The sequence below is a fragment of the Odontesthes bonariensis genome, chromosome 2 (genome assembly GCF_027942865.1).
Source record: "Odontesthes bonariensis isolate fOdoBon6 chromosome 2, fOdoBon6.hap1, whole genome shotgun sequence".
Classification (NCBI taxonomy): Eukaryota; Metazoa; Chordata; class Actinopteri; order Atheriniformes; family Atherinopsidae; genus Odontesthes; species Odontesthes bonariensis.
The window spans coordinates 23,790,980-23,812,335 of record NC_134507.1 but is presented as its reverse complement, the minus strand read 5'-3'; the positions used below and the strand labels follow the sequence as shown (position 1 = coordinate 23,812,335).

The following is a 21,356-nucleotide window of genomic DNA, read 5'->3' as shown; positions in this document are numbered from 1 at the left end:
GTAGACCAGTTAAGTTTATTTCTTGGAATATAAATGGATGCAGCAGCCCTATCAAAAGGAGGAAGATATTATCTTTCTTGAAGAATAACCAGGCAGACATTGTGCTGATACAGGAGACCCACATGCAGGGTCTGGAGGTGGAGAAATTTAAAGTGGGATGGGTGGGACATATATTCCATAGCTCATTTTCAAGTAAACGTAATGGTGTTCCGATTCTGGTACATAAGAATGTAAGTTTCATTTTGTTAAAACAAACTAAAGATGCAGAGGGAAGGATTATCTGTTGAAGCAGTGGTGGAGGGAGTGCCTCTTGTACTATGCAACATATATGCACCTAATAAGGGAGATCCCAACTTTTACCACAAGGTAAATAAAATACTGGGAGATATTGAGGGTGAAATTGTCCTAGCTGGCGATTTTAACGAAGTTATGGATCCAGTACTAGATAAGAGTTCATCCAGACCTCCTCTCATGACCAAGGAGAGAGACGCCTTACATATGTTGAGTAGAGCTGTAGGACTAATCGATATATGGAGGCTGACAAATGCAAAGGTGAAGGATTTTACTTTCTTCTCCCACTGCCACAAAACTTATTCCAGAATAGATTTTTTTCTGATAAGTACCTCCCTGGCAAATAATGTGGCTGACTGTGATATAAGGGCAATCTCCTTTACAGATCATGCACCGGTCGAATTGATTATTAAGGCCAATCTGAAAGGAGAGGTAGATGGATACTAAACATTGGCTTAATGTCAGACTCAACTTTCTTGTAGACTCAAAAAGACTATGGAAGAAGATTTAAAAACCTTTTTTGAAATCAATATTGGTAGCACTGAAGATGTAACTACTGGGTGGGAATTCTCAAAGGCATATATGAGAGAAAATTTATAGCACAAGCTGCAAAAAAGAAAAGAGAATGTTATCAGGAAAATTTGGAGAAGGAGATAAAAAAATAAGGAATTAGACCTGTCAAAACACTTTTATGGGAAATTTTAAGAACTTTGTAAGATATTTATAATAAAAAAGCAGAATGTGCTCTTTATAGATTGAAAACAAACTTTTATGAAGGTGAGGAAAAAATGGGGAAATTGTTTGCCAGACAGGTGAAGGAAAAAAATCTTTGCTAGTGCCATACCAGTTATAAAACAGGGAGATGTACAACTTTTTGATGCTAAAGATATAAATAGAATATTTCAACAATATTATGGGGACAATCTAGTGGAGTTCGTCACTAAATCTTAGGCTTGTAAACACTAAACAGAGAATATACTGGCAAAATTACCCGCTAGGTGGCAGCATTGCCACTTTGCACAAAAAAAGAAGAAGCCTGTTTTCTCCGTTTTTTGGGTCAAACAGCTGTTTTTGGTGAAACCAACCTGTGTTCTACTGTCTATTACTAAAGGACTGAAAATGGTAGAAACAAACTTTTTTTTCCTGATGAAAGAAGAGAGTCTACTCTTTAGTTTGGTAATTTCGGTGTGTACATAGTCATAAGACACACTTTTCTGTGGGTCTTGGAAAATCAGTCAAAATACTGTAAAACACTTGGCAGTATGGGTCTCTCTGAAATGAAAATGGCTGGCAGCCAGTGAGTTAATATAGACGTACCCAAGCTCCCACCTCAGGAGGCAGCTGGTCTAGAATCACCTATAACCGAGGATGAAATAAGGAAGGCAATTTCTTCAATGAAAAATGGAAAGTCCCCAGGTTATGATGGGCTCCCAGTGGAATATTATAAAACCTTTGCAGATATTGTCATACCAGTTTTACAGAGGGTGTATCAACTTTTAATGAAGCGGTAATCTCACTAATTCCCAAAACGGGTAAAGATGCAGCAGATCCCTCCAATTTCAGACCCATCAGCCTGCTCAATCTTGATTGTGAGATTCTTACTAAAATCTTAGTGACACGTTTACAATTGGTTTTACCAAGCATCATTCATCCCAGTCAGGTTGGTTTCATGAAAAATAGAACTTCAACTGATAATGTTAGACTCTTGCTACACCTAATGTGGCTGAGTAAACCCCAAATTATTCCTATAGCTGCCATCTCCCTAGATGCAGAAAAGGCCTTTGATAGGGTGGAGTGGCAATTTCTGTTCTCCACTCTCTCATTTTGGTTTCAACTCCAACTTCATTAAATGGATACAAATGCTGTATAAAGAACCCAAGTGATGGCAGTGATGACAAATGAAATAATCTCTCCATTCTTTAATCTGACTCGGAGAACTAGACAGGGATGTTCACTGAGCCCATTACTGTTTATCATCTTTTTAGAGATTTTAGCAATGTCTGTTAGAGCACACCCCGGAATAAGAGGTGTAAGGGGAGGAAACAATGAACATAAATTACTATTATATGCTGATGACATTTTAGCAGTAATATCTGAACCTCTGACTTCGCTGCCACATCTGATGGACACCATCCAGTCTTTTTCAAAATTTTCAGGCTACTCCATCAACTGGAGCAAATCCTCTCTCCAATTCGTGTATTTCATCTATGGTGGAGAATTTTAATTTTAGATGGGTACGACAGGGAATGAAGTATCTTGGCATCAAACTTCATGAGGACATAGATGAAATAGTGGCACTAAACTTTAACCCTTTACTTCAAAAGACGAAAATAAACCTTGATAAGTGGCGAAAACTAGAATTGACATTGTGGGGAAAAATCAATGTTATAAAAATTATAATTGCCCCACAATTCAGTTATGTGGCAATGATGTTACCAATTAATATACCATTTACCATCTTTAGACAATTGGATAATATTATAAAATGTTTCCTATGGGTTGGGAAAAAGACCACGAATTAAATTGAGAAAGTTATGTGCACATAAAAAGATTGTATTATTTAGCTTTTGAAATGGCTAAAATAGCAAGATACTGGCAGGTTGCAGAGGATGAAACGGCTTGGATGAAGGTAGAAAAGGAGATATCCTTGCCTTTCCAACCTATGGAAGTGTTATCACAAAGAAAGTCTAACATTACAAATCCAATACTTCTACATTCAAGGGATGTCTGGAGTAAAGTACATAAAATGTTTAAACTTACACACACTCTACAAAGATATTCATCATTGTGGGATGCATCCTGATGTATGCATTGGGAAGAAACCAGTGTATTGGAAACATTGGCACATTAGAGGTTTAAGCACCATTAATGATCTATTTGAAGATGGAGTGTTTTTGCCATATGATAAGTTGTTGCAGAAATCTTATTTGGTGGGAAAAGATAACTTTTGGAATTTTTTGCAAATGAGGATTATCTCGAAGCCATACAGTATTACTGATAATATGATCAGCGATTATATGAAACTTCCACTTAGAAAACGAAAAGCCTCACAATTTCATAAAATGGCTATTTCTTCTCTCGTCACTGACAATGACCAGTTAAAGATGATTTGGCAGAGGGACCTTCATGGAGATATTGATTGTGATAGATGGGCAGTAATTGTGGCTGATTGTGGTAAATATGTGAGAGAGGCAAGGGGTAAACTTACACAATATAATTTATTACATAAATACTATTAGACACCATCCAAACAGGATGAAACTATCGGGTGATGTCTTGTGTTGGAAATGTAAGGAGGATATTGGTACCTTCGTTCATTGTATGTGGGAATGTGTCTTGATTAGACCTTTCTGGACTCAGATTCTAAATATGGTGAGTAACTGGCTTGAAGCACAGATTCCCCTCAGTCCAGAGCTCTGTCTACTGGGGGACAAGTCTCAATTACCCAATATAACCAAATGTAATTTTTCTGAAATCTCAGTGGGTACAACAACAGCTTGTCGAGTCATCTTAAGACATTGGAAGGCATCAGAAATTCCACATGCGAAAGAATGGGTGTGTGCAATGACTGAAACTGCATCCTATGAATGTATGCTTAGTAGACTGAGTGATCATAGGGAGGAGGGGGTGAACCCCTGGGGCAGGTTTTGGAACTATATAAAAGGTAAATAATGACCCCCACTAGGACCTGTAATACTGTATGCCTCAGCAGTCAGATATCATTATGTACTTACCTTGTTTTTGTATCAGCTGCCTATTTTTGAGACAAATATGTGCAAAGTCGGTTACTCATATACTACTTGTTCCTGTATAAAGAAACATGTTTAATTTGCCATGTACCAAGCCTAAGAAAAGTTCAATAAAAACTTGAATTAAAATGATCACATTTTAAAAGAATCACTTGCTAAAACAACAGCAAAACATTTTGGTTGAAATATGTTTAATGTTGCAAAGAGGCTCGTGCCATCTCACAATAAGGTGCAGTAGCTTGTGCCAATTAAATCTTCTCCAGTACAAGTGCAAAGTTAGCAAAATGCCAATCAAGGTGCTTTAAGAATCGACAGCTTGTCTACTGAGTCCCCCAAGATGGACAAATGTAGACCTTTTGTTTTAAGTGGTATTTAAAGCTTAAACACAACAAAAGTTCCACTAATCCACTACTGAGAAGAACAGTTTAACATTTTGTCATTGGCTCCTATAGAGCACCATTAAGTTGCAAACAATCACTAAAAGCAGGACAACATGTAGAGATCAGGACTAGCACTCCGGAGAGCTCGAGAGATGGTTTTGTTCGGTGTCTCAAGATCACAGAAAAGTATTGCCATGAACCAAATCAACAGTTCACATTTAAAACTATTTTCAATATCACATTGTACATGATGGTAATCTAACCACTGAAATGGAGTCAGGAGTGCCATCTCTAGGAATAAAGATCTACATGTTTTTCTTTCCTTCGAATGCTTTTGCGATGCATTGTGATGATTAACCAGTCTTTAATTATTACGTTGAAGTGGCCAATCGTGGGATGGAGTTGGATGAGTGATGTCCTGCCTTGGGAGACCTTGCGGTCGGCAGAGCAGCACAACATTCATTTGTTCCTCTGGGCCTTCTGAGCAGACTTGGTGATTTTACCAGTGGTGGCGGCCTTCTTCTCCACTCCCTTTATCACGCCAACGGCCACAGTCTGACGCATGTCGCGCACCGCGAAGCGACCTGCAAAGAGAAGACATTGCATGGCATGACTAAACAGCTCCTTTAGCTCAGGGGGAAAGTGAGTTGAGGAAGCTGCTGAAATTAGAAATGTTCTCCACACTTGAACTCACCCAGTGGAGGGTACTCAGAGAAGCTCTCCACACACATCGGCTTGCCAGGAACCATATCCACGATGGCAGCATCTCCAGACTTAAGAGATTTGGGGTTGTCTTCCAGCTTTTTGCCAGAGCGGCGATCAATCTTTTCCTTGAGCTCTGCAAACTTGCAGGCGATGTGAGCAGTGTGGCAGTCCAGCACAGGAGCATAACCAGCACTGATCTGGCCTGGGTGATTAAGGATGATCACCTACAAAACAAAGCAGATAAAGAGGAGATTTGGAGAAAATTACTTCCTTTTTCTGCCCATTTATTCAGCAGGTGACGATAACAGTTTAGACAACCCCTCTCTCGTCTTTTTGAGACAAACTTTGATGAGAATAATGACCCAGTTTTTTAAGTTACTGGAGCTGGATGCGAAAAAAGCTTCTCTTTGAAATGTCATAAAAACATTTTAAGTCTTTAAATAGTTTTGACGGAAAGCTTTTTTTTTTTTGTACTTTATGTACACATTTCATTTCCATAAATAGGAGTTTTGCAGCTACCTGGGCGGTGAAGTTGGCAGCTTCCTGTGGAGGGTCGTTCTTGCTGTCTCCGGCCACATTGCCACGACGAATGTCCTTCACAGACACATTCTTGACATTGAAGCCTACATTGTCACCTGGAAGGGCCTCAGTCAGGGCCTCGTGGTGCATTTCCACAGATTTCACTTCAGTGGTCACGTTAACGGGGGCGAAGGTCACCACCATGCCAGACTTTAGTACGCCTGTTTCCACACGACCCACGGGCACAGTTCCAATACCTGAGGAAGACAGCGCCAGCACACGGGGCTTAACTTAGAATAAAGGGAAAATCTGCCTATTTCATAAGATACTAGAAGTTCAATATGAAATGTCCCAATTCCACAATCCCATACTCTGATAAATGTTAACGGGGGCAGTACATGCCTCCTATCTTGTAGACATCCTGCAGGGGAAGACGCAGCGGTTTGTCTGTTGGACGACTGGGGGGCTGGATGGCGTCTAGCGCCTCCAGGAGTGTGGTGCCTGAAGCGTTGCCTTCCTTCCTATTGACCTTCCACCCTTTAAACCAAGTCATCTACAAAGGAGAGGATAGCACATCGTATGAGACAGTTCATGCAGTAATTGTAATTAAATGTTGTAAGCTGCTGTACACTGTCAAGATCATTGCTGGCAAAAACTCAACTGGATTAGATGTAGTTACTTGTCTAAAGAGCAGATTTCTTGAGCACTAAAAAAAGGTGGTGATGCTTAGTTAAACACATTCTGTATTCACCAATATTACTCAGTCAATTGTCTGATTTCTTAGCTCTTCTATATGTGATGTTGTTGCTGTTTTAACACAGTCTGAACAGCCGGTTAAACTCTGAGCTCCAGCTTCTCAACCCTGCCACCAGCCAAACAAATCAGTATTTAAATTCATGGCTGCTTACGGCCGTTGCATTGCTGTTCTATGTGTGCTACTTACATTGGGGCTGGGCTCAAGCATGTTGTCTCCATTCCAACCTGAAATGGGCACAAAAGCGACCGTGTCTGGATTGTAGCCAATCTTCTTGATGTAGGTGCTGACTTCCTTCACAATCTCCTCATACCGCTTCTGGCTGTAGTTTGGCTCGGTAGAGTCCATCTTGTTGATGCCCACAATGAGCTGCTTGACACCGAGGGTGTATGCCAGTAGGGCATGCTCTCGGGTCTGGCCGTTCTTGGAAATGCCTGCCTCGAATTCTCCCACACCTGCCGCCACAATGAGCACAGCACAGTCGGCCTAAAGATATTGAAGCATGAGCATTAGTACATCTGCAATGCAGCTTTTCCCAAAGGATTATTAATGTAGGATTGTAATGGAGTAAGTTTGTCGAGATAAGTCATGGCCTTCACAAGCAAAGTTACTATCTCCTGTCTTCAATGTCTGCTCTTAAGTGGATGCCAACTTTCATTTCGCACAATAAAAACCCACAATAAAGTGCAGGCACAAGCAAACTAAAAAGAGCAACTAAACATGGTCATGTTACAGACCTGTGATGTCCCAGTGATCATGTTCTTGATGAAGTCCCTGTGGCCCGGGGCGTCTATGATGGTCACATAGTACTTGCTGGTCTCAAACTTCCACAGTGAGATGTCAATGGTAATGCCTCGCTCCCTCTCTGCTTTCAGCTTGTCCAGCACCCAGGCATACTTGAACGACCCCTTTCCCATCTGGGAAACAAGGAATTGAGATCCTTTTGTGAAATTAAAGGCACTCCTCATTTATTCCTATAAGTTCAGATCATCTTAAGGAAAGATACTGGCTGATTCATCCTCTTCTTATTGCTGTTCCCTCACCTCAGCAGCTTCCTTCTCAAACTTCTCGATTGTTCTCTTGTCAATGCCACCGCACTTGTAGATGAGGTGGCCTGTGGTGGTGGACTTGCCCGAGTCCACGTGGCCAATTACCACAATGTTGATATGGAGTTTCTCCTTTCCCATGATGAGTCGAGTTGGGCTGAAGTCACGAGATGGTCTGCTAAAGCTGGGGTTAAGTTACAGTCGGAACATTTAATGGGTGGTTCATAGAGCAGCAAAAGGAAAGCTGGTGTGCACTTTGAATTTACATATATTGAAATGTTTTGCGTGAGGATGGACAAAGCAAGTCATGGTGTTCGGTGTTTCGGCTGTTGTTGTTTATCATCACGCAGGCAGTAATTCAGGAAACGTGTTACAGCTCAAATGCTCCACAATGCAGGAGACTTGAAAAAGCCGAGGGCCTTGCCAGGCCGGGATATCTTTCAGCGATTGTTACAACGAGGGCTCTTGGTAAGCAGTGTTTTCAGAAGCGCTGTAACTCAGACGAAAAGAGATGGTATCAATTCGCCACCGATCCTGCACCAAGCACAAAAACAATCTACCCCTCCTACTCTGTAATCCTCCATCCATCCACACCCCTGCTCTCCTCTTTCACATCCAGCTCAGCCCCCCCCCCCCGCTCTGTCGTCGCTGCTCGGCTCCCCGTGCACCAACACACCCAGGCAACACGGCTGATGTTTCACAGCCACAGACTCGGTACAGCTTCCCTCTGAGCCAGGATCCACCATTTTGTCAGGTCCAACCCTCCAACAGTGTAGCAGCCATTTCTCAGACACTGCAGTGCTCTACTAACAAGTTAATCCAAAGGAGAGTAGACACAGTTAACTCTGCAGAGGTGTTGCATGATGCTCACTAACATTAGGATTCACTGCAAAGTTTTGGTTTTAAATCATTAATGGGATTTCTTATCATCTGTGTGAATGCTGCGTGAACAAGGTGCAACAGCCAGCACTGAAACAAATATGCCCACATGATCTTGGACAGACTTGTTCAGGTGAACTCAGTTGCCAGGACGGAGAGCCATTTCCCTGTTTAACTCATCCTTTACAAATAACGTCACAACGGCTGCCGCAGTGCGCCTCGATGTACAAAACATTACCAAACTGCGGAAAAGAAAAGACAAATAGCACAGCAACTGCGGTAAAAACTAATGTCCGAGGGATTTAAGGGGAAATGTCAACCGTCCGCCATGTTCTATCATCTGCCTGCTTACTGACGCCTGGATGCGCATTAACTACCAACCGCCTGTCCTCAATCCTGCATCACAACATTCCCAAAACACCGTCAGGAGACTGATCCATTAAAAAAAAATCAATTAAATAAATAAAAATGGCGCCATTAAAGACATTTTAATCACGGAAATTAAAAACTAAGCGTATTTTAATGTAGTGCGTCGTACCTGAGAGCTGGCGGGTGTCAGGTTGGCTGCAGGACCGGAGAAGCTGAGGAGAGACGCTGATCCGTTTATAGCGCTCAGGACAGGAGGGGGTGTTGCGTAATTGCGCGCGCCCGTTGCTGCACAGCATCACAACGAAGGACCGAAAGAAGTTGCCGTAAACGAGTTTAACACAGCGCACAGCTACCGACAGAAGCATCCATTGTTATACGAAGCGCGTGTGAACGGGCTTCATTCGGCGCCCAAACAAAATTGGGAATGACTTGTGTCCGTTAAATTACGAAAGACTAACATTTAAGGACACTTTTGAATTAAGGTGGCCCGATAGTGGGACTGGCGCTGTAAACTGATCCTCTTGCATCAGTTTACCTGGGACGAGCACAGTCGTATCACTAACGGCAGAATTGTAATGTTTAGGATCTAGAAGTTCAAGTTTTAAGTTTAGTTTTCTGTCAAATACAGAGTATTATGTGAACAGGTCTGAAGTGAGCAGCGGCCATCAAAGGTGGAGTGCTCGCCTCTCCAGACGCTCCAAAGTTGGATTACAATTAACCCAGATGCTCTTTAAGCCTTTCCAGTGAGCCTGTCTGCCAGTTAGCACAGAGAAAACAGTTACACCTACAGTAGTCATAGACCCTTTCTAATCCTGCCTGGTCTTGCTCTGTAGTCTAAAGTGCTCCTGTTGTTGGGTCATTTGCTTCCTGAAAGTGCAGCAGATAGAAATAATGATACCAATACCATATGAAATAGTCAACTATTTTCAGCTCTTCAAGCAGTGACCTCATGGACATGACTAATTATTTTTTTTAGTAACTAATGAAAAATAACTGCTTTCACTGACGTGAGTTCCTACTTCATTATTTCCTGATAATTCACAGATTTCCCACTTTTCCATACCCAAGTTTGAGATTACAGCCTGCCTGGTGCAAGATCCTGGATTTAAATGAGTAAGAGCCTCCAATTAAGAAAGTACTGCATTGATTCATAGGTTTGAGGAGTCGGTTTCAGTGAGCATGTACCTTCTTGTTCCTTTAGCAGTCGCGTTGTAAGACACATTCTGAGACTGTTGAAAAGATGTTAATCCGATTTTAACAGCTGCAGCTTGTTTTTTGTTGTTTTTTTTTTTTACTAGATGCAGACTTCAGAACTGTCCAATGCCTTATTAAAACCTGGAAGGATAGTGGTGAACTGTCATCTTCCAAGGTAAGAGTGTGGTCAGAAGAACATCTTAAACGATTGGAGATCACGTCAACAAAAGCTCAGCTTTCACAACAAGGTTTGACAGTGAAAGTAAAAGCATTTTATGGCTGTAGGAAGAGAGCTGAAGGTGTTAATGCCCGACTTACAAACCTTTGGATGCAGTGCTATGACCTGAAGCTGCTGCCGTCGGTCAGCTGACTACCTGAATATACAGAATTACCAGGATTTTCCATCACTAGATTTTCTTTTGATGGCAGTGTGCCTTCTGTGTTACTTTTGAAGAATGAATAATCGTGTCTGTTTATCTGATTTTATCTTGTGCTTTTATAACAGACTGAAAGAAGTTGTTAAACCTGCAGTTATGAAAAGCTTTTTGTTCCGTTACTCGAAAGCAGCGTTGGAAGCAATATAAAGAAATAATGACTCAACTCAGTATCAGATTTGCTCACGGCTTTATGTGATATATTTACAATGATTAGGGGCTTGTTTCTGGAATGTTTCCAGGATAAAAATTTATAATAATTTCCCTCACAGTACAGTATATAATACAAAAAGTCCCTTTTATTTTAATATAGACACTAAAATAAGAAAAAAAAAAAAAAAAAAAAAAATCAGTAAAGAAAGGAGTTCCTCGTGAACAGATGAGTTAACACTGTTGGATTGTCTGATACCATTTAAATTCCTATTATAAGGCACAAGTGCATTACATCTTCAGCTAGGATGATGGTGCTACTTGTTGACAAAAGTTTCAACCAAGGTTAAATGTATATCTTGAGAGTTTTGTGCCATCACTTCAAAGTATCGTGTAGGAAGGGATAACGTAGACTGAATATGAATTCTACTTTTATAAGGCTAACCAAGCAAGCTCAAGTCATTTCAAAACTGGATCTACTTCTCTTGACACGCGTCTCGATATGGCAAATAAATTTGTTAAAAAGTAAACATCCCTTTAAATCCATGTATGGCATAAAATACCTGAGAATTGACACAAAGTGCAAATCCTGTTAATGATCTGAAGCCGTTTCTATCAAGAATCTCTAAAGGAGTTTTAGGTAGAAAAAGCCAAGTGTCACTGATAAAGAATATAACGGTGTCCCGTATGTAAACCATAAATCTTAATGTACAAAGAAAATCCTTTTACTAAAGGACATAAAACAGTATTTTAATATCCCTTTAAGGCATTTTCTTAAACATGATCGTGTATGTGCTGCGTAGCCACAATGCCGACTCAAAAAAGTGTCTAGTTTGGGATGGCATGTTTGTCATCTTCCTGGCACTTAATTATGGTTTGTAAAGTAGAACAGATTGTGTTATCCCAAACTTTACACATGCAAGGAGACGTTCTTCTGACTTCAGGAGGATCACTGTGAGGTTCTTAATCAAAAAGAAAATGTTTAACACAACCTGAACAAACAAGTAAATTGGAAATATTTCTTCTATAGATCAATCATCGTGGATAATTTTTTGCATCTAAGGCCACACTATGCTTCTTCATCAGTGTGTCTGTGTCGGCCTTCAGCCAGACCACACAGACACAGTAAAGAAAATCTCTGGCTGTTGTTGTAAGAGAATAATTAACTCGGCTGGAATGTGCCTCTTTCTGAGGCTACGGCTACACGGAAACGAAACGAGGTTTTTTTTTTAAAACGGGTACGAAAATTCTTGCAACCACACGGCAACGCTGCTGTAAAGACTCAGGTCCAGACGAAAACGGATGAAAACGATGAAACGATGCAGTACACACGTCACTGTGTCACGCCACGCTGTGAGACAATAGAGAAGTCTCACAGCGTCAACGTTTGACTGACGCAAAAACGTTTTCGCTGTAACAATGGAAACGAAACGACCTCGTTTTCAAACTTTCCCACTCTGGAACCCGTTCTCAAAAACTATCGTTTTGGGGTAGTGGGAACGCCGGCTCCGTGTGGCCGCGACAGCCAAACGATAAGAAAAAGTATCGTTTACAGTGAAAAACTTTTTCGTGTAGCCGCAGCCTGAGATTACCCGTTGAATGAGCCTGTGGTTGAGACTTTAACGGGAAGATTATTGTCACTTGTCTCTTGCTTCAGTCTCCGTGAGAGTACGATGTGTGGACAGCCCAGGGCTGCACCGTCCCTCGGCCGAACACACTGTAGAATATGGCTCCGAACAGGTTGATGCCGGCAGCGATGTAGAAGACAATCTGCCATTCTTCTATAGTGTTCTAGATGACAGTGAATGCAAAGTTAATTGGTACCGACAGTATTAAACATAATGGACAATACTGCACACCCTCTACATAACAGTGACTGCTTATGATGGATACATACTGCAATATATCGCTTATTACGGATTAACAAAACCCACAAGATGCTCAACACTGCTGGACAGAGCGGCTTTGTGTACATGCATAGCAATATTCTGACTTTTTCACCCTATTCTGAATGTGCTCTGAAACATGTAAATGAGACTATAAATGGAACATGCAACTCATGTAAATACTACAGTCTGATTAATAAGTCACATCTATATTATTACGCCACTGCCTTATTTGCCCCGTCTTTACATGCCTAGCATTCAAAACGTCCTCATCCTGAGGGTCCTTTTGTTTTTACCTGTACCGACTGTGTTGCAGGAGCTGACAGATAATAATAATAATAATCAATTACATTTGTAAAGCACTTTTCATTTCATACGGAATCTCAAAGTGCTATGCTGATCTTTTAACAGCAGCCAGAAACCCGGTCCATTAAAAGTCAATAAAAAGCAAATAAATGTGTTGTAAAGCCTCAGTTAGTACAGTTACACACAGTGGAGGCGAGCTGTGGTTAGTTAGTCATCTCCAGTTAAATGTCCAGCTCTGTTTATCTTATCATTCAAGGTATGAATTGTGATAGTGCTTTGCTGTTTGTGTGATGAACTGATTATCCTTACCAAGGAGGAAAAAAATGGATTCTACACTTTTGTGACTGTATTATTTTGGGGCATCCAAACAAAAGGTAAAATATTTCAGGTGCTGTGAATGACATTCAGACAGACTGTGTAAATGTAAACAACAGACGCCCTCTGGTGGCCAAAGCATGTTAATCCTGTTCAGCCTGAACCTAGTAGACAGGCAGGGTGACTTGAGGACACGACACCAAGAGACTCCAGCATGAATAAAAAGCAGCAGCACACTACATGCACTGCTACACTGCTTTTTTGTATCTAAATATAGAAAGTCATGAACTTTAAAACAGTTGTGTGTTTGTTTCTTACATTCCGGGTGAGAGCTGTTGCTATGACTGGTCCCACCATGCCAGGAATGGTAGCAAACGTGTTGGTGATTCCGAGCAGAATACCAGCGTACCTACAAAGATAAAAGGTGTTAAAGTCCTGAGAAATTAAACTGCCAAACCCACTAGTTTTTCCTAATTCTACACTGATGTTTAATAAGATTTATGATTGACAGCAAATATAATTCATGATTAATGTTTTTAACAACAGTAACAAGAAAAGCATCCTACTACAAAACTGATTCATTCACACTTTATTGAAAGTAAAAAGGAAAGTTTAAATTACCAGATACGGAGGGTTAACGATTGAAAAGAGTCATTCTTACGAAGGAGCGATGTCGAGATGGTTGATGTTGAAGCCAGAGGCCGACACTCCACCCAGAGAAGACGATATGGTGAGGAAGGTCACAGCTAAGGTGTAATTACAGCCTGTGTAACCGACTGCTACCAAGAACACCGCAGGCCCAATCATACCTGCAGAAACGACACAAAGAAAACCTACTCGGACACAGAAGATGTGGTGTCCTGGATGGAGGTCGGCTTCGGCATTCCTTACCAATGAGAGAAAAGGACTTCCTGACAGCGACGGTTGGGTAGAGGCAGGTTTCTCGCAGATAATCGGCAAATTGACCGCTCAGCACAGCGAACACGGCACAGCCCATGTACGGCAGAGCTGACAGCATGCCGTTCTGTGGTGGACAAGAGATCATCATTACAGAATGACCTTTTTTTGGTAATGAGTATTGGGATTTCCTGCTTGGTTTTATCAGCAATTTGCTTCAGAGTAACAGCTTTCATTCCCACCTGCTTTATGCTAAATCCCAGAACTTCTTTCATGTAGGTTGGCAGCAGAGTGAGGAGCGTGTAGAAGGTCCAGTTATAAGAGAAGTGAGCCACAACGATGGCCAGCAGTGGCCTCGACGTGACGATGGCTCGCCAGGGGATGTTTCCTGATGAGGTGGACAGCTGAGAGGAAGAAGACAAAAGAAAGAAGTTAATTGTGACTCTCTTGGCCCTGTTTTCAGCTTCTTCTCTTGTCCCTCAGAACCATTCTTCTGGAAGATGTTCCAATAAGCAGATTGATTAGTGTCAGGTGAGTGTGCCAGGATTGGGTACAAAAGGAGCATCCAGAGGTGGGTTCGTAGCTAACCACTCTGTGCCAAACCTCGTCAGGAAAAGAATCCCTGATAAGTTCAAAAAACAAGAGGGCAAAGAATATACTTCTCCCAACACCTACAGAGCTCAAGGCCACAAACCACTGTTGGGTAGTCATAACCTTCAAGCTGGAAAACATAACGTTACCATGATCAATAAAGCCATTTTCACTCAAAACAGCCTGCTGCTACGTCCAGAAATATGGCCTAAAAATGTATAACACAACAAGCGAGTCATTATCAGCTATACACAGAAACAACAGTTTTCTGGACAAAGAAAGACAGCGAACACGTGTCCTGTGGTCAGATGAGTCCACGTTGCAGCTGCTTCTGGGGAGAAACTAGCGTCTTGCTGGGATTGTACGTGCCATGCATGGCATGGCAGCCTGCATATGTGTGAAGGTACCATTGATGCTGTGGTGTATCTTGGAATTTTTAAGACATATGCTACCACCAAGGTTAAATCTTTTCCTGGGAGGTTAACGGTTAACGCTGCATGTCCTCATAAACACAGAGTGTGTATGTGCTTGACTGGCCTGTCTGCAGTCCAGATCCATCTATTGAAAATATATGCAGACTCAGACAACCACAGACTGCTGAGCAGCTTAAATCTTGTTTTCAGCAAAAATGGGCACAAATTCTGAATTCTGAGAATAATTTCCTCTGCAACTGCTTTTCTACTTTTAATATAATGTTTCCCCTTTTGAATGTCAAAAGTACAACAAAGACTTCAGGAAGGATGCACCTGTTCATTTTCACAAAGCTCCTCTGACGGGCCTCACCTACAGACGCATTTTAGGAAGTGAGACATCCCTCAACATGTGCCAACATTGATTTTTCAGATCACAGAAAGGAATTGTGACGCAAAGTAGAGAAAAGTAAACTAGCGCTCGTACTTTAAAAGATTAGAATTTCTAAATGAACCGGACATTTTTAGTGGAATTATGTCATGTAAAGGGAAATAAGTTTTCTCTTCAATCTTACGTATTAGCTTTGTCCCCCTCTGCTAGCATTAAATGGCATGGTTTTCCAAACTGAAGCTGTGTGCTTGTTTTTCCTGATTTGTTACAGTTGTGATGCAGGTTCTCTGAAATTCATCCGATGTTTCAATGTCAAATTAAAAAAAAAAAAAAAAGAGGCGTTTCTACACGTACTTAGCACCTGTTTAGCATAGCAGAAGTGTCATGAAGTGCAAATTCATTGTGGGTATGGTGACCATAAAACTGAACAAGACATAAGAAAATAAACTTCTCTTATACGCTGATATTGTGCCACGTTGGTGTCAAATAACGGTAGTGGCTGGCAAGCTCAATCCTCCAGTGCACTCAGGCTGTAGTCCCATACATTAATGTTTTTATGTCAACAGGAAAAACATGGAACAACTGGAACATTAGAATAAAAACATTTGTCGCTACCTCATTTTTTAGTGATGTGGTGATATAGAGTCTCTCCTGCTCTGATATCCGTGGATGAGTGTTTGGAGTGTCAAACACAAGAAAAGACCACAAGATGAACCACACCAAGCCAACAGCACCTGGACACACAAACAACACAAACTAACACCGCATGTAAAAGACTGTACAGCAAACAGACATGTGGCTACATGGACCACAGTGACGGTAAATAAAGTGGGGCTTGTAAAGCCGTCTGATTTCTGAGCTCAGTTTCTCTTCAACCTGCTAAATCATCTTTTCCACAGCGCAAAGAGGAACAAAGGGGCAGACAGAAGAAACGGCTCATCTGAATGTAAAAAAATAGCCCTGTGTTGACTGATCAATGATGGGGACACTGGAGGTCAGAGAACCAGCAGCTTCCATCACAAATACACGATTAGACGTGCACTTTACTTTCCCAATCACTTATTGATTATAGCTCTTTCATCTAAAGATTAACATGTAATCAGAGTAACTTTGATCATTTGATTGATTTTTTTTCCCTCCACTACTACTACTAACCCCCCCCCCTCACATGCTTTACCAAATACGTAGAAGACGTAGGTCCAGTCCAGGTAGAAGCAGATTTCACCAGACAAAGGAAGAGACACGACTGTCCCCAACTGGGCTCCTGGGTTTGGAAGAGAAAACGCAAACATCTGTGCTCCACAGCTGGCTGAGTGCATGAAGTGTGACAAACATCCAGTAAACACTGACAGTTAAAGGAGCGCTGATGGTGCAGCAGCTCACCCGTTCATAAAGTGGATGACTGATCAAGTGTGACACAATCCCTAAATGATCTGTTACTCTCAGTTTTAGTCGATCGTTTGTCTTTTAGTATCAGGTGATGATGATGAGGGTCATATGTAGTTTCAAGAAAATTATCTCAGAGTTGAGAGAGATGAGGAAAAAAAAACTGAAGTGATTAAATTGTTAGGAAATCAATGTTAAGTAATCTGACATAATAAAGTAAGGAGTTTGCAAAAATAAATAAATAAAATTCAGAAATTGGAAGCTTGGATCTACTTCTCCATCATCACAAATGCAGCCGCTTGCAGTTTATTATGCCTGCAGTGAGTAATCTAATGCAATTATACTTTACAATCAGATTTAGCAGTATGGAGATACTCGTGATTTTAGTCCAGAGTTAATAAGTTATCAAATTAATCCAGACTGTGACGAGACACTGCAGTGAACTGGACCCATTTAGGAGAAAACGACACGCCGATTTGGATGAGTCACAGCTTATTTTTATATTTATTAATTTTTTAAATCGGGATATACATTGAAATTGACCTATGAGATGAGATGAGACAACAATAGATGCAGCATCCTGGACTCTGTGTTCATACTGTGGCTCTTACCGATGTATGAAATGGTGAGCAGTCGGCTTCTCTCCAGTGGAGGGGCCCACGCTGCCCACATGGTGTACATTGCAGGAAACGTGACTCCCTGAATTCATAATGAGAAGAGAAAAGATGCTTATTTAGGTGCACAGACTGACATATGATCCTTCTATCAGTCTGCAGTAATTTGTCTGCCTCTTATGATTGTTAGATGGGATTTATGGCACCAACGTACCTCTCCGATGCCCTCCAGCACTCTCACAGCAATCAGGTAGCTGGCACCCAGATCAGCAGCCACGGGGGTTAGGAGCGTAAAAATGACAGTACCCAGGATTCCAAACCCCATCAGCCACTTGGGTCCGAAGCGGCCGGCAAGGTAGCCCCCAGGGATCTGCGTCAGGATGTATCCGTAGAAAAAAGAGCCCAGGATCCAGCCCTGGGTCTCAGAGTCCCAGTTGTACACGCTGGCCTGAGAGATGAAGGTTTGGAAGGGTTAAAGAGGCAAAGTGCTGACTGTAAGATGTCAATTCAAGTCTTTTTAATCATATAATCCAAACCTATTTAGACTTTTCCTGTATGGATAAAAAAAAATAAATAAAGCAAGTCTGTAAAGCTTATCGTTGCTTTCCAAAAAACTCACCAGTAGAGGTTTTTTACTCTGAAATGGGAACTGAAGTGATCATCTGGGCTCTTAAAATCCTAACAAACATTTTAAAGATATGCTCAGTTCATTACTGCTGTCACATAACAATTACTGCATTTCAACTCCCAGCTGTTGGCTTCTTACTTTGTCCGTTTCTGCAATAATGTTCTAAGATAAATGCAAGATTTCAAAAGCTTGAAACTAAAGTTTTGTCCTCATTATGGATGACACAAAAGAAAATACAAAGTGAAAGCACGACAAACTTCAAAAGTGATTCACTGAATGGCCCTTTTTAAGCTTTGCACTTGGTGTGTTTTTATGTGTTACAAGACATATCACAAGCAAACTCATGCATCAACATTTCTGCTTTGAATCTGCAGAGCTTCAGCTTCAGAAAAATGAGGTCAGACAGCCCGAATCTTCTACATAACACACTGTAGTAACCGACACCGACTACTTGCAGGATGGGGATCTTTTATAGAGCTGGAGGAGACCGAGGAAGTGCTGAGAGATAGAGGCGTGTTTGGACACACATTTGCATGTTCATAGGTCACCAATTCACCGAATTGAGGAAGAAATTGAAGAGTCATGCCCCAAACAATGTCTGTCGGATGTTTAATCATTGCAAAAACTTCATATCACTTTTAGGAACACATGCATTTTAAGGGAATTGAGAGCCGTTGGAGCGCCACTAAAACCGAACACTCACTTCTACAAAATGAACAAATTTGAGATAAAGCATTCAGTCCTCCTCAGTGGTGGTCGCACTCTTGCTCACCGTGTGGTTGTGCTTGGGTCGTGCAGGGCTGTCATGAGCGGGGCACACTGAGCTGCTGTGGTTGGCACTGGACCGGTGCGTGCTGTTGAGCATGTCCACCATCGCTACACTAAGGTTCACCCTCAGGGAGTAGACCACGAAGAAGCCGTAACAGGAGAGCAGCGCCAGGGCGTAGCGCGAGGAACAGCATACTGGAGCTGCAGGACCACAGGGAGAAAGACAGAGCAGTGGGAGCTGGTTAGTGGCTGAAACCGTGTGCTGTATTTACAAAGTGCGCTGCACTATATTGATGATTTCAAAGGTGACTGGATGTTGCAGCAACATTTGAAATCCAGCTGTGCAGCACGAGGATAGTCACACTCTGTACTTGTGTTTCCTGCAGACAGAAAAAAACATATTCAGACAGTTTTATTAATCATTTTTCAAAATATCTAAATTTGCCTCTGAACCATTTCTGCTTTCTGATGATAACCGACAAAGATTAATTTTTAACAAGAGTTCATGTCAGCGCCACACATCTGCACACAAAGCACCTCTTCCTCTGTCTTTATCTACAGTATCAGGATACCGTGTTTACACTGCAGCCATAATCTGAACCTGATGTCTGTACAAGTCAAATTTGACTTGCTGTTACACCACAGTCTCTCATAGCGACAGACTGTGTATGCGGCTTTTCTGTGCCTTTTTAACCTGAAGTGTAACAAGAATATAAACGATTACCTCATAGCCTCAGGTAAACCTCTCTATGTCACGAGAGCAGGACAGAAGTCCTAAAAACCCGTGACTGAGGTAAAGTGATGGGTTTTTGCGTGTGTACGTTAGAGGACAGGTGTTTAAACGACTAATCCAAAAAACAGCGGCACAACATCATCCGTATTGTTGACTAAACAAAACTGTATTCGGAATAGTATGCGTTTTATAGCTTTTTCTAAGGTAACATATGTTAGAAGCAGCACTGTGTGCCACCTGCAACGTTAATGTTAGCCACTTAGCTAAATATGTGTTTTTTGTCACCTCTCGGGACTTTAGCTTCGTTTCCCCGGTGAAGTAGCGGTGTTTCCTGTCCGTCTCCCTCCGTGTCAGACCCGTACCGCTCCATTTGACAGCCGAAAGTTAACACCGACGGGGTTACTGCATCGCAAACACAAAAGTAACAACAGCAGGCGGCCGGGCCAGCGGGAGACCGAGTAGGCTGAGCACACGTCACGTGATGAGTATCACCTGACCGGAAGTAAAATTCTCCCTGCTACTTTCCCCTTTAAGGGTTTTGCCTTTACGTTATAAATTTCCCATTCAGAAGGAAACTTGGGGAAAAAGCAAGTCTTAATGTTATTTGTGTAGTAATCAGTACAACAAGAGCTCTTAGATCCAAGGACTCAGATCAGCTGGTCCAGTCCAGAGTCCAGACTAAACATGGAGAAGCAGCATTTAGCTGTTATGCTGCAAACAAGTGGAACAAACTGCCAGTGGAGATTAAACTTTCACCAAATGTAGACATTTTTAAATCCAGGTTAAAAACATTTCTTTTCTCATTTGTCTATGCATGAAATCTGCACGCTATCTTTTAACTCATCTTGACTGTTGCTTGTTTTTAAATTCATTTAAATGATTTTAATTGTTTCTCTTTATATTCTTTTATGTATTTTTAATGCTTCTTCCACTCCCTGCTGCAATGCTTTTATTTTATGTAAAGCACTTTGAACTGTTTGTACATGAAATGTGCTATACAAATAAATTTGATTTGATTTGATCAAAAAGTATTCATATGCACTTCAGTAAAATAATAAAATGTACAGCAAAATTAATAAACAGGGTGACCAGTGCCAGAATTATTCAGCTTTAAGTCAAGCAGAAGTACTAATACCACAGAGATGGAATAAGTACAAGTGTTTCAATTTGATGAAAGTATGCAGGTATTGTATGAACTGGAAATCTTTCCAAAAAATTGCTATTTCTCAGCAGTTTGCTAAAGATCACATGGACACGCCAAAAGCTGTGGGGGAAATGTCTCGTGCATAGATTAAACCAAAACAGATCTTTCTGGTTTGATTGAGATGCATTTTGGGGGAAAATTAAGACATTGCAATGCAAACATACTACTTGGCATTGTTCAGCACAGTGACAGCACAGCTGAGTCGAGCTACAGTTAAAGCTCGACTTCCCTATTTAACCAGCCCCCCTGTCTTTTTTTTTTTTTTTTTTTTTTAAACTATTTCCATGCACGGGAGCAGAATCAAATTATTGACAGGAGTATGTCTGCAACACCAATGACTGTGTGAGAAAACATTCACAACATTGTGCCGCTTCAAACTTTCTCTGTGATAGATCATCGTACATCTGAAAATAGCTGAATAACATGCACAGATGTTGTGTTTAAGTTAGTTTCACGGTGATTTTGTCAGATAACCCTGCAGTTATATTTTAGGAGAGTGGAGCCAGCCTGGAAACGCTTTAAAGTGACTTGGAGTTAGTTGGCCAAAGTTTTCAGTCACAATTTCTGACAAAAGATTCATCTGACAAAAGAAACACGAATATTTTGTGAATGAGAGCAGCTATTTTGAGAATTTGACTATATTTACGTCTCCTTACATTCCTCCGTTTAGAGCATGTATGTAACGCCTAGGCCCATTTGAGTCTGGGATTTGATCACCAATGGCATTATTTAGGTGTGTTTCTTCGTTTTCATATGG

General features: G+C 41.3%; 2 protein-coding genes across 2 annotated transcripts; both read right to left on the bottom strand.

Annotated features, from left to right (window-relative positions):
- Window positions 1-4,214: 4,214 nt before the first annotated feature.
- On the bottom strand, window positions 4,215-8,969 carry LOC142396905 (elongation factor 1-alpha, somatic form). Its single transcript, XM_075480118.1, has 8 exons — window positions 8,862-8,969; window positions 7,442-7,628; window positions 7,136-7,315; window positions 6,588-6,884; window positions 6,047-6,197; window positions 5,645-5,901; window positions 5,115-5,349; window positions 4,215-5,004 (listed from the first exon to the last, which is right to left on the bottom strand). The coding sequence occupies exons 2-8, from the start codon at window positions 7,583-7,585 to the stop codon at window positions 4,880-4,882; spliced, it is 1,389 nt and encodes a 462-aa protein (XP_075336233.1). The 5' UTR covers window positions 7,586-7,628; window positions 8,862-8,969; the 3' UTR covers window positions 4,215-4,879.
- A 1,524-nt stretch (window positions 8,970-10,493) lies between these two features.
- Window positions 10,494-19,858, bottom strand: slc17a5 (solute carrier family 17 member 5). The gene is made up of 11 exons (XM_075480107.1): window positions 19,681-19,858; window positions 18,667-18,863; window positions 17,481-17,714; window positions 17,264-17,351; window positions 16,444-16,530; window positions 15,882-16,000; window positions 14,117-14,278; window positions 13,869-14,001; window positions 13,639-13,786; window positions 13,296-13,386; window positions 10,494-12,261 (listed from the first exon to the last, which is right to left on the bottom strand). The coding sequence occupies exons 1-11, from the start codon at window positions 19,763-19,765 to the stop codon at window positions 12,124-12,126; spliced, it is 1,482 nt and encodes a 493-aa protein (XP_075336222.1). The 5' UTR covers window positions 19,766-19,858; the 3' UTR covers window positions 10,494-12,123.
- Between the last annotated feature and the right edge of the window lie 1,498 nt (window positions 19,859-21,356).

Bases quoted from the DNA above. Each gene is read 5' to 3' on its own strand.
- LOC142396905 (XM_075480118.1), bottom strand. From the start codon at position 7,585: ATGGGAAAGGAGAAACTCCATATCAACATTGTGGTAATTGGCCACGTG. The intron at 7,316-7,441 runs GTGAGGGAACAG...CTTGTTTCCCAG, and splicing joins TTGAGAAGGAAGCTGCTGAG to ATGGGAAAGGGGTCGTTCAA. The intron at 5,350-5,644 runs GTAGCTGCAAAA...TTTGTTTTGTAG, and splicing joins CTGCCAACTTCACCGCCCAG to GTGATCATCCTTAATCACCC.
- slc17a5 (XM_075480107.1), bottom strand. From the start codon at position 19,765: ATGGAGCGGTACGGGTCTGACACGGAGGGAGACGGACAGGAAACACCG. The intron at 17,715-18,666 runs GTGAGCAAGAGT...TTCATCTCTCAG, and splicing joins GACCCAAGCACAACCACACG to GCCAGCGTGTACAACTGGGA. The intron at 13,787-13,868 runs GTAAGGAATGCC...TCGTTTCTGCAG, and splicing joins GAAGTCCTTTTCTCTCATTG to GTATGATTGGGCCTGCGGTG.